General features: G+C 41.0%; 1 protein-coding gene across 1 annotated transcript in view; it reads right to left on the bottom strand.

Annotated features, from left to right (window-relative positions):
- Positions 1-19,445, bottom strand: part of ANKH (ANKH inorganic pyrophosphate transport regulator) — a 106,357-nt gene that overhangs the window by 39,179 nt on the left and 47,733 nt on the right. The window contains exons 2-4 of the mRNA XM_039550259.1: positions 11,090-11,306; positions 2,535-2,653; positions 1,346-1,429 (exon numbers count right to left, since the gene is read on the bottom strand). Coding sequence (XP_039406193.1) covers positions 1,346-1,429; positions 2,535-2,653; positions 11,090-11,306 — 420 coding nt within the window. The remainder of the gene's footprint in view (positions 1-1,345; positions 1,430-2,534; positions 2,654-11,089; positions 11,307-19,445) is intronic.

Below are 19,445 nucleotides of genomic sequence, written 5' to 3'. Positions count from 1 at the left end.
ACAGATGTAGTTGTAGAGTTCTGGGGTATGACAGCCACAACTTTTTGTGTTCTGGATTTGCTCTTGCTCTGTGTAGTATTCTGGTGAGAGAAGGTGACAGGTGTCTTATTCTTCACAACCCTGGCACCCCACTCACCACGTGCTGTGGAAAGGGCACGGCCAAAAATAAGAATTTGTTTCTGTATTTAGCTGCGCATGACCCGACGTGCACCCAGGGTCAGGAAACTTTGTAGGTCACATCAGAACACGAGCAGACCCTGAGGATTTAGGTAATTTACAGTAATTGGTATTATCTCTGGGGATTTAGTGCAGTACTGTAGTGGGGCAGACCTGACAAATACAGAGTAGCAACTGACTGAATGGGTCAACCTGGTTTATGGTTTCCTTATGTTTAGTGGCAGGAAAATGCTATGGAAAGTTGATCTGAGTGCCATTGACTTCATATTTCCTTTGATGTTATACTGCTTTATTCTCTTTCTTATCCAGTCATTACACCATTCAGCTGGTAAGGGGGCAGTAAGTACAGCAACTGTTTACGGGTGCTGGGACTCTTAATTTCCTAATATTTTTATATGTTTTCAAAAGAGGGCTGTATATTGGTTATTAAATGCTACAACACTGGCCATCATCAGTGTGTATGAATGTCGTTTTTTCAGTGTGCCTAATACAAAGCAACAGGACAGTTAACACCTCCCTTTTGAAAGTTCAAAAAATATTTGGTCTTCTCTGCATCACCCAGGGGAGACCCCTTCTGGTGCACTTCTGAGGCTTCACCTTTTGGAACAGTAACAAGTACTCAGAAGGTGGCTTACACTGCATTTCCCAGGATTAGACACCATGTGCAAAACTGACAGGTCAGCTGGAGAATCAAGCCTTCACTTCCAACTCAGGATTTCACTGGAACTGTGCAAAGTGCTGGGGAGAATGCACAGAGAGAGAAAGATCTCTTTCAAAGCACTCTCTCAGCCTCAGGATTGGTAGCAGCCAATAGTCTCTTTGCCTGACCTTTCTTTTTCCTAAATGTACACATATCTATACAAAACTTCTTTCTCAGCCATTATGAAACAGGGCTGTGGAAGTGCTTGAGGACATGACCATAGCGAAACAGTTCTGGGAACTGACTTGATCCAGTCAAGTGAGACTGTTCTAAACCACAACTGTCAGCAAATAGCCTTCACACGATGAAGAAACAGTCAGAGGGCAGCACACAAGATTACTTCCTCTGGTGTCTTGCTCATGGAAGAGGGAGAAGGCACAGAGATTCCCTGTACAAGAGAGTTCCTGTTTAGGAAACCATCTGGTCCCTAACACAATGGCAGAAGTGACTTCTATGAGGAGATTTTACCTGAGCTATGACATCTGAGATGGAGGCACATCCCACCAGGAAACTGTACTTGTGTTTCAGCAGAATCCCAGCATGGGTCCATGCCTGAAAAAAGCCAGAGAAAAGTTTGGAAAGTGATTATGATATTGTGAATGATTTCAGGTCCAAGAATGCTGTTTTCTGGTTGTTATATTGTACACAATCAACCCACAAAGCTCTTTTCTACCAGCAGTACCTGGTGTCAACCTGGGCAAACATTAAGCCATTAATGCAGAGAAAGCACTGTTGCATTGAGTTTCTCATTGCTAGGCTGGCAGGGAGAACTGGAATAAATTTACAGACTGTATAGAAATTTCTGAGCACATCTTGTAAGAAATAAGCCCTTTGTAAATCAGATGGTGCATAGGATGAATTATCATAATAAATAATCTAATAAATAATCATTCACTAGCTAGATGCAGCTCTGAAGTGTAATATTCATTGGCCCACTGAGTTATACTGAGTCTTGTCTGGAAAAGAAAACTTAATGATCCAACGTTTTTATCGTACACAACTGTAAAGCGACTGTTTCAAGCAGCAAAAGTGGTGAGAAGGTGGCGGAGGCATTGCCATGAGAAGGTTATCCTTTGGCAGTTTTACACAGAGGTAAAGGTGTTAAAGAGAGTTGCCACATTTTCATCTTGTGTAGGCCACAAGCAGTGAGAATCTGGGAAGCAGCAGCTCACCCCATGTGTGGCTCTCTCGCCCAAGCATTTGAGATATACTGGACTTAGCTGTGCTTACGAAAACTGATGGTAAGAATCATCTTTTCGACAAATTTGCTTTGAGAAAATATTGGGTTTATTCCTTGTGATCTGGGAATGCATGGCAAATCCAAATCTTTCACTACAAATCAGAAAGAGGTCACATACAGACAACCAGTGCAGCTCATCACAAGATGACCAGTGCTTTCCAACATGCACATACTGTGACTCTAACAAGGCAGCTGAGGTTTTGGACATCTGTCATGATCTCTGGATGTTTAAAGTCCTCCCAAATGCTTTCTCCATGTAGCAGGAGATGAGCCTAGGTGTATCCAGAGTTAGTGCTTGCAAAGGACACATCTTACTTCTGCATACTTCAGTTTCCCATCAGGTAACAAAGTTTGTGAATTAGGGTCACAAAAACCATAACATTAACATCAAATTTCAGTTCTGAATCAGGCACTCACCATGGCATCCATAAAAGGGAAGGCAGCAAGATAAAGGAAGGCCCTCCGAGTTTTACTTCCCACTGATTCATCCACATGGTGCAGCTTATTAATAATGTAATACCCCAGATCACTATATGCTGTGGAGAAACAAGAATAAGAATGAAAAACAAAGGTTACATATGGACTCTTGGGTGAGGTATTCAGAAGTACCTGAAAGACTGTGATGCCTTGGAGTTCAGACACACATCCATTTAGCAAACAGCTGCAAGGGCTTTGGATATTGCAGCCTTACCAGCTGCTGTTTACAACTAAGAAGTGCTCTCATGGTTCTTTTTAAAGTAACCTTTGGCAGAGGAATGATAACAAATGGCTGGATTGGGAGATGGGTATAGTAAGTGCCACATCTGTTTGCTAAATGAACACACTGGTATTCCAGAAAATCTACTGCTCCTTCATTAAATCAAGGCTCTTTGTTAGAAAAGCTGTTTTCACCAGGTATTGTGTACTTCATGGGATATAGTGCCTTATAAATGCTGAAACCATCTATTATCACTGCATTCTCATGACATTACCTGTAAACCGGCCCAAAGCTGCAAAAGGATACTGTGATTTGTGATGGCATGCAACAAATCACACTCATTATGCCTCTCCCTTACTCTGCCTAATGACTACCTCTGCCAGGACCTGTCAGGACACTGTGTGCTTTGCTGTGCAGTCCCTAGGCAGCCTTGACCTGCCTTAGTTTCCTTATCTAGAGCCAGCACCTCAGGAGCCACAAGTCAGAAAAGGGCACCTCTGGAAATCAGGGTGTTCCCACTTCTGATCACCAGTATGTTACTTCACTGTCTTGTTTCAACCCAAGGCAACTTTTAGTGTTGGAAAACACTCTCTTTCCAGGTCTCTCTTCCCAAAGCGTTGGGTTGAAGACAGCACAGATGTGGGGAGTCACCACATAGCTCTCTACAGAACTGCTTACAGTTCTGTTAGTATCCATGTTATCCGGCCGGTTTAAGAACCCCGGAGTCCTCCCAATAACCAGGAATAACAAAGGCTGTGACTGGAGTCTGAACTATGGAGACAAATATAATATGCAGAGTTAAATAATCAAAAACAGTTTTAACCTTTTATAAACTATGTTCTAGACCTGCACATCATTACTTGATTTCCTCTATACACTTGCGATAGCTGTTAAAAGAATGATTAGGCTGTAAGGCCGATCTCCCAAGGCAAGTAATGGCACAATTATTTGTCCCTGGGGAGCCTTACTTCAGTTCTCTCCTACTTGTGTATTTTCTAAGTCAACTATTTCAAATGTGAACATCTATCTAATTTTCCACTTACAACAACTCTATTATCTTTGTACACATCTTCATATAGGGTATGTCAGGGCAGAGGTCCTCTTCATGCATGCAGGTCTCATAACTGGATTGACAAATGCTAACATTAGTCATCAAATTCAACCTTCTTAGCCTAAAACTGTCTCTCATAACTCATAAACAGTATTTGGAAACAAGTAAAGAGGAGTTTAAGTTATCATTGTTTTGTGATGGCTTAGAGATACAGCAGCTAAATGATTAACAGAACTGAAAAGACTATTTGAGTCCAAACAAGACAGTGTAAACAAGATAGTAAAATAAAAGCAGGTGGTATGACAGCACTGTGAACAAGCATGAGCCTCATTCCAGATAACCAGGGCTGCCCAAAACATGCTAAAAATGTTAAAAACTCCCCCTTTCCCTATGCTGGTCCCTATCTATATGTCTTTCACCTGAACTGTGTTATTAGACTCACAGTCTCCAAATTCACTCAATAAATCCCAAGTTGCTTAGCCATCTTACTGAGGCACTCCCAGCCTTGTTTCCTTTTGAACAGGGTTGAGGAAGAATTTTAAAGCAGGACTCCAACCTTTCTTCAGTTTAGAGAAGGCAGTTTCGTCCCTTAACTCTTGTTGGTTCAGTGCTTGTTGCAGTTCAATGAAACATCAGGTACATCCTCTTTATAGTTTTGCATGAATAGCCATGTGCCAATCTTCACTCAGTGTTTTGAAAACTCTCGGCTATGAAGGGATTTTTGCATGCTAAGTTCCTGTGGAAAGCTGCTTTTATGGCAAGGCACTACATGGATGTTTCTGAATCAACTTATTTCAGTGAAGGAGAGAAGTCTGGAAGCTCTGTGAGGCAAGCCACTTGTGAAGGTTGGATTCGTTGAGCTTTCTTTAGGTTCCATTGAGTGTGCTTTACACTTTTGCACAAAAACTTAAAAACTGCTGCAGGAAGCACGCCACCTTATCCTGCACGTAGGGACTGAGAATCATAGTCCAGGTGCTGAGGATCCTGCTCCTGGGAAGGGGCCACCTCCAGCAGCACAGTGCTAGAAGCACAGAACACTACACACGTCACCCTTCCCTGCTCTCCCTGCCCTTCACCTGCTTTAAATGAGACTTTAAAGTGTTTAGAATGTGAGTAATAAGTAACTTTTTTGCCTCTAAAGGCCAGTGAGGTTTTATTTTTTTTTTTTTTTTTTTTACTTAAAGTTTACTATCAGAGAAAAACTCACAGAATCTGAGGGAGAGAAGCTGAACTACTCTCACTTCTAAGAAAAGGGTCGTAGTTTATTGGCAGGGCACTCTCAAGGGACTTATACCATTACAACCCATAGCACCAAATTTTTAAGATTTTTAGGGATATCAGCACTGAGCTCTGTAAGCTTCAGAGATTTTTCTTCTCCCACCATCAAAAAAAAGTTTAACTGCACTTTTTAATGTGGTTTTGGTCTTAAATTCATAATGGTTAAACTTAAAACTTTATTTTCAAAATAGTCAGCTATTTCACATGTCAATGAAAGCACACAATCGCTTTTGCTGATGTCCATTAATGTTTCCAGCCTCACAAGAAGGACTCAGCAAGCTGAGATTCACTGACAAACATACAGGCATGTGCCACTGAGCTGTGAATCAAGCAATTGCTGATGCAATTAGAACTTAACCTTGGCCAACCTTACAAACTTATTATGACGAATGGTACAAAATTAATAACACAGACAACAGAGCCAGAGACTATTACACGAATCTAAAGCAGATGGCACTTCCCACTTCTTGCATCATTTCAACTAAAACAGAGAAGTCCAAGTCCAAGACAAGCTGCCTGTTTGCTCTCCTCTAATACCTCATTTGTTTTGCTGTGTCTTAGGATCAGTTTTGCTACAGAAGTTAAGCAGGAATTCTTGCTTTTGATTTTTCCAGTTGAGTTTTAAGACCCAGAAGGTCAAGAAATGACACTGAAAACTGTACACCTAATTGGATCTCCTGGTCCCTACACCAATTTCTCTATCAAGCCAATTACTACCACACAAACTTCAGACATTCTTAAAACAACACACTCCTGATGATGCCAGCAGTCTCAGACAAATAGCTGTACTGTAGTTACTTGGAGCTGACTGCTACTGAGCATGTCATACTTAAATCATAAAGAAAAAACTCTCAGAGGAAGTGATGCTGTTTACTTCCAGACACGGAGCTACATATGTCAAAATGAGCTTTACCAGAAAAAAAAAAACAAACCAAAAACCCAAAAAAACCCAAAGCATGACTTTGGGTTAAAGTGTGGTCTTTCTAGACACATTCCATTTACATACTTTACTGCCAGTTTTAAAAGTTAACTTGGAGACTTGAGACGTAACAAATCTATTCTGCTGCTTGTCAGAGTGATGGTTCACATGGCCAAAACTGATGCTGATCAGAGTTTCTTAGTCACAGAATATTCTGAGTTGAAACAGACACACAAGGACCATCAAGTCCAACTCTTAAGTGAATGGCCTGTACAGGGATCAAACCCACAACCTTGGTGTTATTAGAACCACGCTTAATGCACTGAGATGATTTGTTCAGCTAAGTGATTTGGGAAGATAGGAAAATACAAATGTGAAAAAATAATAGCAAATCTTCATTTGGAGGTGCCACAGGGTATATAAATTTCTTTACGTCTTTGGTTAGCCTGAATTTAAAACAGAAGAGAAGGCCTCTGGTTTCACCTTGTGAAAGCTCAGATGACCAGAGTGTTGAAGGCTGTGTGATATTTTTACTTTGCTTATAGCAATACATGAATTTAAAAAAACCAAAACAGCTTAGGAGCATCTCAATGCAGACTGATTACTGCAATTGTGTTTTTCTGTACTCAGCTCTAGTTCCAAAATTGCATTAGTTGATTTTCCCAAATCTATCAATGAATTTTGGTATCTGAAATATCTTCATATAAGCCAACATTTCACAAGTCTCAAAATTAGCCTGTTTTAACTGAAACCCAATCACTGCTATCCAAAAATGCTTTGGTCAGGAGGTTTCTTCCTTTGTCCTGAGTACCTTGATGAGAAGAAACTGCCCCTGTTGTGGGAAAAGGGTTGGGGCAGCCAGGGAAGCATGTCACTGCTTTAGCAATGACCATGTGAAGATGCTGCAGAAGGACAAATTTTTAATGAATAAAATTTTACTTTTATTTGGGGGGGGGAGGAAGAAAGCAGCAAGCCTGAATTATATTCTGATTTCTGTTCCTGTGCTGTCAGTTTTTTCCACGGCAAAATGTTTAGTATACTCCAGTCCAGTGGTCTTGTCAGAATAAGACTGGCTAAAAAAAAATAATACCTCAGCTTGTCATAACCCACTCTGTAACTCCTAGTCTCTGGAAAATTCCAGTAGTGTTACACTGGAATTGGCGGGATTACACCTATGTGTCACCTCTTATGGAGACTTTTAATGTACATGCAGTGATCATGCATGTGGGAAGTTCAAAAGTATCAGTGGAGTCGCTAGGAACTGCTGAAGTTTTCCCCTGTGCAATCCACGGTCCACGTGCAGCAGCCTGACAGGAATAAAAGGGCACGAAACAAATCACTCACATGTCCTGTGCCTCCAATCTGCTACAGACTGCTGAAGGTAACCTACACTGAAGTTTACCGGTTACTAAAGCTCCAACCTTTTTCTCCTGGTGATGACAATGACCCATCATGTCATTTTTAACCAGGTGTAGTAAAAAGCAAAGAGGATCTTTTCTCAAAGTAACTGCTGCCTTATAATTTCCAGAACTACTGGGAGCTGTTCAACAGGAAATAAACTTTCTCAGTATACTATTTCTCAGTAAACTAGTGAAAAGTTGAACAAAGCTGTTCATTGCCAAATAAAATGTGCATGCCCTTCATAACACTGATGTTAAAAGGACTCGTTTAGTATGGAGGGCTTACCAGCAACACTAAGAAATGCATTATGTTAGCATAATGTTATATAAATTACTTTTCTCCTCTGTCAAGCTGGCAATTTAGTAACATGTCAAAAATATGCACAGACAGGCTTAGCATCTTGAATCCCTTTTCTTACAGCCACCAAAAAGCCAATCTCTGAAATAACAAGGCACTTTAGACCCTGTCTCCATAGTGAACTTCCCACCAAGAAACTAACTGGTGGCAGTAGCTGCCCTTGAAGTAGCCCAAGGGAAGGAAGGCAGAATACTATATTCTATTTCCAGATCACACCTGAAAGAGCAAATCCAGGAATACTGTACCAACAAGGTTTACAGGAGCATTGTGAGTGGGATGAGAATACGGTTTTGAATCCCTTTGGCCAACTTGGTTCTCAGTTGTTACTGCTACCTCTACAGGGGAGCTATAGGAGCCGCTGGTGAGGACTTTGCAGACCTTCATAAGGATGTGGTTGGGTGAGGACTTAGGGACCCAGAGCTTGCAATTGTGACTTCAAGTGGTTTAGCTCAGCCAGTCACTGGCACAGAGGATTGTGTGAGCCCCAGTGGGGAAGCAACAGTGGGGAGCTGGTGCTGAAGCAATGAAGCATGAGTCAGGTGGGTGAAACGGTCTGGTTTGATATTTTCCATGAGTAGAGGCAGCTGTTTGTGAGGAGCTGCGTGTGTAGACTGCAAATAGTCTCTATCACAGTTGGAAATGTGGTGATTCGTTGTGGTCACCGTGTTTCTACCACCACTTGTTTTCTTCCTTTTGAGTTTTGGTACTCCTTATTTCATTGGGCTTTTTGTTTTCTGTTTCTTCCTGGGCTTTGACAGTCCACGGCACACAGACATGTCATCTTCCTTAGCCCTATATTTACGGCATGTGGAAAAAAGTCAGTCCCCTAAGTGTTATTTGTTTCTCTTTTTCATCCACCAAGCATCAGTAACCTGTATTTGTGTCTCTTGTAGGTAGCCTGTGATAAGCTTGCAGCTGCTGGGGCATACTTGCAGGTCCTAGGAGGCTGCCTGTCACTGGACTCCTTCTCTTCTTCCTGCTCGGCAGGCTGTGCATCTGTGGGTCAGAGCAGAATAATCAGGACTTGAAACAGGTTCAAAGAAAACTTGGAACATAGAATTTGGCAGCATCACCCAGGCAATTGGTGCTAGAATCTGACTAACTCAATTCCCTCAGGCGCTCTGCCAGTCTCTGCTGTGGCCTTTGCATATTTTCAGGCATAGACAAGTTAAAATACCAAAAAATATTTTGCAGCCTGTCACCATAAAAAGCTGAAAGATTGTGTGCAGCCAGCCCCTTAATTCAGGACTTTAATAAAGCATGGTAAGCACAGCCTCCTTTTTTTCCTAGTATCTGCAGAGGGCATTTCAGAGGTTCTGAACTCAGCAGGGCTCTACTTCCAGGCAAAGGCAAGAAATTTAGCTGACAGGTTTTCCAACCGTTGTTCCAAACACCTCCTTTCAATAAGAAGTCACACATGGAAAATCCAGTTACGTCTTTCACCTGGAAATCTGATAGTTATACTTTAAACTTTCTTAAAATCTATCCTTGCTTAAAATAAAATACTGGATGACTAGAAAATAACTTTCTATCCAGCTGGCAAAGGCAGAAACTTTGACCAGGACTGGCCGGAAAGCAAGTGAGCAACTAGAAGAGCAGCTCTGGGGTCTGAAGAAACATTCCAGGCAAAGAAATATGAGAGCCAAATGTACAAATGGCCCAAAGTTTATAACAGTGACTCAATAAAGCAGCCTCAAATGTAAACATATTTAGGAAGTGACCAATCAGTATCAGTGAATTAAATTAACTTGAATGCATGGATTCAGCTTACAAAATTAGCAACAGCTAACTCCTGACACAGAGTTGCCCTGGCTAGTGAGCCATTACTGTAAGCAGTTTTTATGACCATAACATGGAGCAAAGCTAAATAGCACAGGGCTTGCGAACCAGTGGTGGAATAAGAGATATGATGGTGAAAACAAACTGTAGTGTTTGGGATGCACATAAAGCTGGTGAATATAGCTGGCAGCCTGTTAAAGGATAAGAGCAGGGGGCATTTGTATTTACCAGATGGATCTTATACCTACTCAGACAGGAACTGAAATAGACCTATTCTATTCTATTCTATTCTATTCTATTCTATGCTATATGATCAACTGCAGCACATGTAGCTCTTGAGATATTAACAGCCTGATAATGAATGCTGCCTCACTTCCAGGCCACTCTGAGGTTTCACAGCAATACAGGATATTGCCATTACACTTGCATTTCCCATTTTTCTGTGATGGAATGACCCCCTAATGGTGGTGATGCAATTCAATGCCACTGCCTGTGAACCAACATGTGCCTCTATGGGCTGCCACATTACCTCCTCCCTCCCACCCCTTACAATTCTCAGCTTTTTAGGATTTTACCTGCTCAATGTAGTGCACTTTCTGCTTCTTCGTCCAGCATCTCCTGTTCCTCGTTGCTGAGGTCCAGAGGTTTCAGCTCTGTAGAATGAGCCAGAAGGTGCAGAGAATCCACTGCAGTCCTTGGAGAGGACGAAGTTAAAAGTCTTCCAAGTTAAATGGCTTTTATTGCTGTGGCTGATGCTTGAGTTGATATCCCATTTTTTCAGGCTCTCAAAAACTGGCAAATCCTGTGGCTGCCTTACTTTTAATGTTCAGTTTGTGTCTGCTTGTGTATTTTCTTTGTTTCAGAGTACACTCAGGGAGTTGGTCTCAGTTTGGTATAAATTGCTCTTAGTAACCTCTTCCTCACAGATTAATTATTCAACAGAAGTGGATGATGACTAGCAGCAGTAGAGAGTACTATCAGATATTTTAATGAGGATGCTGGCACCTACCTGCTGAGAGTTTTGTACAGTGAGATAAGTAGCAAAGGAATAGTTACAGAGGGAGTACACCAACAATGCCACCAAGAACTGACAAACAGCCCTACCAAGCACACCTTGAAGTCCTGCCACATCAACCCAGCAGATACTGCTAGCTGATCATCACTACCTAAAACAGTATCACTGAGCTATTAGCTTCAGGCAACCTGTCAACCTCACCAAAGTTTTGCTCACGCACCTGACTGAAAGAGATCAGCAGCATGTTTTTCTTCCAGGCAGGAGAGTCCTGTGCATGGAATCTGCTCCTGAACAACCCATCTAAAAAGCAGTAAGAATTGTGTAGATGGGCATGATACCAGCCCAAGAGATCTCATCTCCTTTGCATCTCCTGTTGTACTTACAAATGAAATATTAAGCCCACAGCTTAAGCAGTTTGAAGAGTGGCTGAGGAAAGCAAATTAAAAGTCATTAACTAGACGTGAAGTGACCTTACCTATTAAGGTATGAAATACAGCAGCTACAGCGCCAGCCACAACCATGCACAAAACTGCTTTGGTCCTGTCTCTCTTGCTGTTCACAAACACCAGACCTACATTTTTGAAGTCACTCATCGGACCCGTGAAGAACTTCATCAGGGAGTATGCCAGCCCATAGCTGGCCAACATTTCCACAGCATCTTCCTTGACAGCAGCGATGCCCCTATTCAAGGCCTGTTGAAACACAAAAAGAGCAAATAATGTAGCGCATGTGGAAGGGTACCACACATAATCTCCTGTGTCTGGTTTCTGAAGGAACAAGCAAGTTTAGCTGTTATTTTCTTCACCCCAAGCTGGACTTTATTTCTCGGGATTCAGCAGCAGTAACTTGTGACTTGTGACACAGGCAAAATAATTTAATATAGACTAAATTCAAGTCAAGTAGACTTGAAGATAAGGTATCTATTTCTGAAGTGTATATAATGGAACTCCTGCTATACCAGAAGTCAGTCTCTTTCCTTTTTACAGTAATTTTATGACCTGCTAAAAGTCATGGATAATACAAAATCACTGAAATACTGCTCAGAGGTTTCAGCCATGATTTCAACAGAGCACAGTCCTTGCAGGTCATCTTTACAGGTAAAAGCCCTGACATATGCTCAAAGTTGAGGAGCTAAAAAGCTTTTTCCGTGTAACAAGCTTCTCACAACATCCCATGTAATTGTTGTGAATAGCTGATATTAGTCCATGACTTTCATTATGAAATGAGGCCAAACATGCATGTGATTAAACATAACTGACCTTCTTTCATGTAGTTGACATATATATATTTGTGTATATATGAATTTGTGTGTTTGTGTTTGATACCATATTCATTTATATCTCCTTGTAAGAAATTTAAAAAGAAATACAGCCCATGTCTTTCAAGACATATTCAGGTACAACAACTAACTTACAAATTAATTCTAGTCTGTGTTTAGGAAATGTCTGCCAATGAATCACTGAGAATTAGATGGATTATTTTTATAACTAAGGTGAACTATATAAAAGATGTGTAACATTCCTTCAGATTCCAGCTTGAACCAAAATGCCTCTAAAGTATTGAATAAAAATGACAGAATGATAAATTTTATCTGCTGTGTGACAGCATCAATCATCTGGTACATGCAGCAAACTGTTAAAACAATATTAAATTCAAAAAGCATGAAGGATGAAATATGATTTGTTTTAACAAGTATTTAGTTCCTGTGGGTTACAGCTGATGTTTGCTGACAGGGCCATGGCAATGAAGCCAACCAGGAACATCTTGCCAAGCCACCACCCAAACCTCACTCTATCCACTTATATATATTAGCAGTTCTAATACCACTTTATCTTGAGCAAACCAGGTAGAGTATCATCAGGTAATTGTGGTGAAGTCCTTCCATTGCAAATGTAAGCATAGTCTTTTTGTTGCAGTTGTTTGACTTTATTTTCCCATCCAGAGATCATACAAGCAAGAATTCCCATTGACTTGAAACAAACCTGCATCCCTGAAGTAGAAATGAGCATTTTTCCTGTTTTTATCACTCTTTCTATAAAACATTCTTAATTTTTGAAAATAAAGCTGCACTGTCAACATAGCAAAAAGCTGTAGAAAATACCAACTTTCCCACCCTTGATATCTGCCAAATCTCTCTGTTTTAATGTGCTCTGACCTGAATGCCTGAGGCTAATGTTTTCATCTGTCTTCTTCCAGTTTGCTCCTTCCTGAAAACACCATGTGTTAGATACGGAATAGCTGCAGCTGCTATGTGTAACTTTTCCTGGGATATAGATAATTCCATATATTACATTGATGTAAGTTCAAATTTTATTAAATCTGCTGATGCCCAAAGCACTAGTGTGTGCACAAAACTGCATTGAAACAACTTGTGGAAGACTATGGCCTCTGAAATGAATAATCAAGTGTAGTTGTCTTTTGTGATGATATTTGTGATGGTGAAGTAATCAGTATCAAGGTGTATACAGGGTTACAATCTTCTAATTTAAACTTGCTGAAAAGATGCTGAATCTCCCAAATGCTGTTGCCAATATTAGACAAATGGCCTTAAATTATGCCAAAGAAAAGGTTCCTTGATCATGACTCTCCCCCCTCTCTTTTCTTCTGTCAAGACTGAAATATTTCTGGCAGCATCAATTTAAAGAGAAACAGCTAACCAGTATCAGGCAGGCTAGTTTAAAAACTTCTCATCACATGCAAACAGCTGAATTATTTCCAGCAGTTTCACAAGCACAAGTGCTTCCTTCCTGCTTTGTACAACTAGAGAATACCAGAGTCTGTGGAGGATGGTAATCCACCTCTGACAAGGTCATGGGATAAACATGGCTTTAAGAAATAACATTTTGTCAAGAGGCATGGCACTACGATCCCTCTGTAGAGAGAGAAATCTTTGCCTAGCACAGACCTCATGCCAGTGAAAACAGCTCCATATGACTTTGGCCCTGGGGTAACTAAGATTTTCCATCTAAGTAGGACAGACAGAAAGACTTGAACACTCCTCTTTCTCTCCCTCTCTGGTTTTCTCTTTTGAATGAACAAATGACAGCCAAGTAGATAACTTCTGAGTAATCTTCCCTGGAGACACCCTGTGTACCAGGTAAGGTAAACTGGCAAAATCCAAAAGGGACTTTTGTGAGAGATATGTTGCCATTAGTTTTTACTCCTGTGGAACGTGTGGCTGACATGATGAAATACTCCAGAGGCTAGCCCTGAAAAAGTAATCCTTCTAAATGCTTCTTTGGAAAGATCCTTAGGAAATTAACAGTCAATAGGGCTGTGTTTAGGGATGGCTAACTTCTGTAGCCTTTTCTTTTTTCACTTTAAGATGACAATGTAAAAGACTCTTCATCCTCAACTCTCAAAATCCTTATGAAAATTTGCATAGATTTTCTACCTCATGTATTTCCAAATCTTTTTGTTGCTGAAGCTGCTGATGTCATATTTGATATCCTAAAATTCACAAGAAATCCCAGATAACTGATAAAGCTGCTTTTGTGTGCAATATGAAAGGCACAGACACTTGATCTTTCATAGCATGCCAGCCATGCAGTTGGTAATCTTCCAGTCTAATTTCCTGTTAGATTTCCAATTAAATCTTTCATAAAGGAAGGCAATATAAACCAGGGCAAGGTTTCCATTTTTTAATCTGACTCTATTTTGTACACTTTTTGTGTACATCAGTAGCATCTGTATCACACGAAAGCATACCTCTGCAAAGATTTGTGTAGCTTGTTGGTGAAGTCACACAGAACTAGGTAGCAATAATACTAATGACAATATTTAGCACAGCATGTTAGCTTGATCCTATGTATTTCAGATGTCATGCAATTTTGAACTGGTTTATTCACACATTTTTGATGGGATAGCCAGGAAATCCAGATGCTGGAAGACAGACTGTTGGTGGCATCACCTTCTCCTGAGTTCTTAGTGAACCACTAGCCTAATACAGCAGTAGGTGAAAATGTCACAGTAAAGTGCAATTCATCAAATGTGATTAAAACAAAGCCACAGACATTGCTGACCCTTCCTTTAGAAAAAACAGAAAAAATCCTACAGAACACTTCCGGGCAGAGCAGAATCTGGTAGACACATGGACAGGTTAGCTGAAATAAGTCATATTCCTAAAATACTTCTCAAAAACACAGGCACCAAGATATACAGTTCCTTCTATGCAATGTCTTTTATAATACATTTGTTATCACTGGAAAGATGAAATCTTTACTAGAGGACCTGCTAACAACCCTTTGAACCTTTTCTTATGGTAATTGTGTGCTGTCTTTAACGTTCACAAAAATCAGAGAGGACTAGCACTTTTAAATTCCCATCCAAAAGATTCAAGTCAGAGGAATATCAAATACACTGAACATTGCAAGCCAGCAACCACATCTTTACAATTGGGTACTGCAGCTGGCTGGCTTCAGCCTCTTAGAAGGAACATATGAGACCTCTATCAAATTTCTAATAAATGCATAATGGATGAATCCAACAAACCTTTGCATGCAAAGGCAGTGATTTGAAAAGCAACAGTTGTGAGAAAAATGTCAAAGGTCTAACTTGTCCTATTTTGCATGAACTTTTAGCACTATTCACTAATGCTGGCAGAAAAGGTTTGGTTCCAATCTAGGGCTACACACCTCTGTTGCCAAAAATTCAAAGGCTGTCTCTTAAGCTGGCTCAATAGAGTTTGACCATTTGACCATGATCCTCCCTTCCCAGAGACTACTGGATGACTGATATTTTACTTTGTATTGGTTTAGAAGTAAAAAAAAAATTTAAAATCCACCAAGAAAGCAATATCTATTGCAGAAGTTTTCTTCCGCTTTTAGAACTGTTTTATTACCGACATACTACCTACATTTCACTGGCCTGTATCTAACTAGACAGGCACATTTTCTACTTCACTTGAAGTTAACTACTGACTGTGCAGTCAATACTTGACCCCAGTGCATGTGTTTTAAACAGGAGCAAGTAAAATCCAAGAAATGTAATTCTTGTCAATGCTCAATTTTGCTTATCCCAGAAAAGCAGAATGTGACCTACTGGAAGCTGGCATGTTCCTGCGGCTTGTTTGAAACTGGGATTCTGCCTGAGATGTTTTCAAGTCTGTTCAGGCTAGTTATCTACTTACAGGTGACATCAAAAACCTGCTCAATTTGGCAGTATCTTGGCCAAATGTATATTTGGTTCAGCAAACATTCGTAATGTGTTACCCTTCCCTGCACGTATCTTTCTTCCTACCTAGTATTCCCTAAGAAAATGGAAGAGAACCGAAGTGTCCAGTTAAAGAGCAAGATGATGTAGGGGACAGTTTATCTCCTGTGTCAAATGATCTCTCTCCTGATGACTCTTGGTGGAGTTTTCATTTACTAAATCCTGTCACTTTGAAACCTTCAGCATCCAATGTACCAGCTGGCTCTGGCTGTTCTGCCTCCCGCTGTCGCCACCGCAGGAACTGTGCTGCCAGAAGGACACCCGACAGATCTGATGCTCTGAAAGCATGGCTTAATGGGGCCACTGTGTAGGTGCTACCTGAGAGCTACTGCAGCTGCATCCCTGCTTCTGGATGGGTTTCTCATAAACACAGGAGCCCCCATGGACAATTTGAGATAAACAAGTAGTGGTCTGACACAGGTCTGTGTAGGACTTCCACGGACAGAGGTATAGAATTGAGAGAAAACTGGGGAAAATTAACACACACACACACACACATTTATTTGGGCTCAAGAAACATACTGTATGAAGAGAGCCCTGCAAGGGTAGAGGGAGTCAGACCTTGTATCTTGAAAATTATGACTGAAGAGTGTTCATTATTTTGGGTCTTTCTTTGGGTAGTTGATGTTTGTTTTGTTTTATTCTGCAGTGCTTTTATCCTAATTCAGTATCTCTAATTTTGGGTCAGCATCTGTTGTAGCTCATGTGTCAGATGTCTGAAATGCCATCTGAGGTCAATTCCTATTAGCCCACTATTAAAACCCTTCACTTGCCCCCTGCTCCGTTACTAAAGCTGGCTGTGGGATAACAGCCAGTCACCCCCACCCACAATGCTCTGAGTGCTGACATTGGTTCAACCCACAGAAATGATCCAGTCCTCAGCAAGAGAGATCTGAACCCCACCTGAAGAAAGACAAAATACCTGTGCTGACAGAGGAACACCTCGACATCTCTGTGTTGTGTGGCCTGTCTCTGGAGAGGATGTCCTTGGAAGAGCATTAGGACTGACCTGAAAATGAGAGCTGAGATTCTCCTGTTGCTTGCTGCTTTCTAATTCACAATGCAGGCCAAGTGTCACATTTTATCTTTAAAAAAAAATTAGTGCACAAAAAAACCCATCAATCCAATTTACTCTGCCTGCTTAAGTAATGAGAATATGGCCTAGAAGAAAGCCATATACCCTGTGAAACAAAAACCAAGCCATTAAAACTAGAATTCCATCAGTTGCAATGGACACTAGAATACCTTTGATTGCAAGTTTTTTCCCATTCACCTTCCTGAGCAGCAAAGAAAAGCAAGAATGAACATTTTTGCAATGTTCTTACTCTAACAGAAATGCCTGTTACTCTGTGACCATGATCAGGATCTCAGTTTTACTTGTTGACACTAGCCACTCACTATCCAATGTCCAGGCTGTGTGTCCTGGGAGAAGTTTAAATAAATACCCTAAATCCAAAATAACATAGTTCTAGAGCACTTGCAGCTTTCACTTGACCTGGGGTGCAGCTGGGAACTGCACTTTTAAACAGGCACAGCCAGGAGGTGCAGGAATAACAGAGCAGCAGTGGCAAGTCATGTCAGTGCAAAAGGAAAATCCTTTCTGCTGCAAAAATTAAGGCAGAGGAGGACATGTCTGGGAGCTGGAGGAGCAGCTATGGCCCACTGCCCTAGGGCACCTACTGCCTGTGTGTAGGTTCATGAACAACAGGTTACAGCACAATGAGGCAGAGAAAAATACACAAACTACAGAAGATAGTGGTGCAGCGCCACTGGAAAGAAATCAGACTCAGTGAAGCCAAAAGGTGGCACATTTCAAATTACGCTTGACAAAGTTCCAGAAAGCAATCTTGGAGAGGTGAATCAGCTGCTGCAGATGGTTGCCTCCCTGTGGGATGTGGAAAACACTGACCCTGAAGCCAAGAGAGCTGAGCCATGACTGTGGGAAGCCCTTCAGGACACACACCCTGTGCAGTGTCTATGGAATGGGGATGCCCAATACCAGTATGATGGAGACCTAAACCACTGCCATTTCCACTGATGTCTGCAGAAAAACATGACTCCTGAGGTGAGACCATAAGCCTTAACTTTTCCTGGCCTTTTTAAGGAAGCAGTGCTTATAGGGGAACAGGACAAAAGCAAAATCAATGTCAGAGATATTCCGTTGCATTATGACTTTCCTGGTATCCTCTGACTGATGCTAATCAATTGTCCAAAATGTATTTAAGGTGAAACATGCAAGGGAATGCTTTGCTCCCAAAGCAGTGTGCAAGCTTTTAGTTCAGGTTTCCCGGAGCTAATCCACAAAGGTGAGAAGCATTTGGGATTATGTTACATAAGCATGGCAAACTCCGGGCTGACATTATTTGTCTTCAGATCTTCTCATGCCAAAGACTCATTCTCCTCTCAAAAGCTATTTCTAAGTCCATGAGTACAGACAAATAAAATAGACACATAAATTGAGACATAAAAAACTAGGAGAAGGTTGGTTCCCTGTGTCTTCAGCATGCCCAGTGGAATAGCTATCATTTCTTCACCAAATTCCATTTTGATTACTTTTAAGTGCTAGAAAACACTGGGGAGGATACAAATGCATATCATATGTATTTACACACGAAGAATATTTGCCTTAATCACAAGTGATAAAGTATCTACAGCAATGCTCCTACTTTTGTTTTTCATTTCCCACAGAAATAGGCTCTGTTCTCTTCTGCACATTATACCCCCAGAGTAAAGAGTAAGCTGATTTACTATCAGTTGCACATTTCATAAAATCACTTTTCCTCATGTTTATAAATTAAATCTCTGCAAAGGATTGCTATAAGACTTGTTCGTATGCACACGGCAAATCTAATCAACACAGGTCCTGCACCCGTCAGTCTCTCTCAACTCTGGCATACTGCCCTTTTATTAGCACTAACTCAGGCTTTGCTGAAACACTGCTCGTGGCTCTCTCATCCTGAAATGGAGAGAGCTGCTTTCTCCATGATTACACCTCACTAGGCTCCAAAGTGTATGGACAGGTTCAGGTTGGAAGGGGCCCTGGGGGCCACCTTAGAGCGCTGCTCCAGGCTGAAAATCTGGGAGATGTTGTGGAGAAGACCCCACACCCTCCCTAGAAAACCACCATGAGAGGCAAATCACACCTTGAACTTTAACATGTCACCAAAACTGGCATCTGAAGATCCACATCTGCCTCCCTTGCACATTAAAACTTGCTGGCATCAGCCTGACTCCACTTCCCACTGTACCTTTCTATTCCTGAAAGATCTTTTGTTTCATCACTCAGTACCACTTCTCCTCACTTTCTTTCACATGTTTTCATGATAAGTAGCTTTCTTAAGTCATATTTTTTCACATAAGGTCACCTGAAACTCACAATTACAAGATCCTCTATGTAGTGTAAATCCATTTTTTACCCTTAAAAACATACTGAAATATTCAAATAGAGAAAAAAAATCCAAGCAAGTACTTCAACATATCTGCAAAAGTACTTTTGCCAGCTGCAGGAATATAGGAAATTAATGAGGCTTGCCCCTGGCTTTGTAGATTTAAAAAAATATTTTCCTTAAATTTTTCAAGTTATAAAAAATCTTGATGCATAAAGCATTTGGTGAAAACTT

This window comes from Corvus cornix, chromosome 2 (genome assembly GCF_000738735.6).
Source record: "Corvus cornix cornix isolate S_Up_H32 chromosome 2, ASM73873v5, whole genome shotgun sequence".
Lineage (NCBI taxonomy): Eukaryota > Metazoa > Chordata > Aves > Passeriformes > Corvidae > Corvus > Corvus cornix.
The sequence above is the reverse complement of the archived record's forward strand: the minus strand, read 5'-3'. Positions and strand labels throughout refer to the sequence as shown.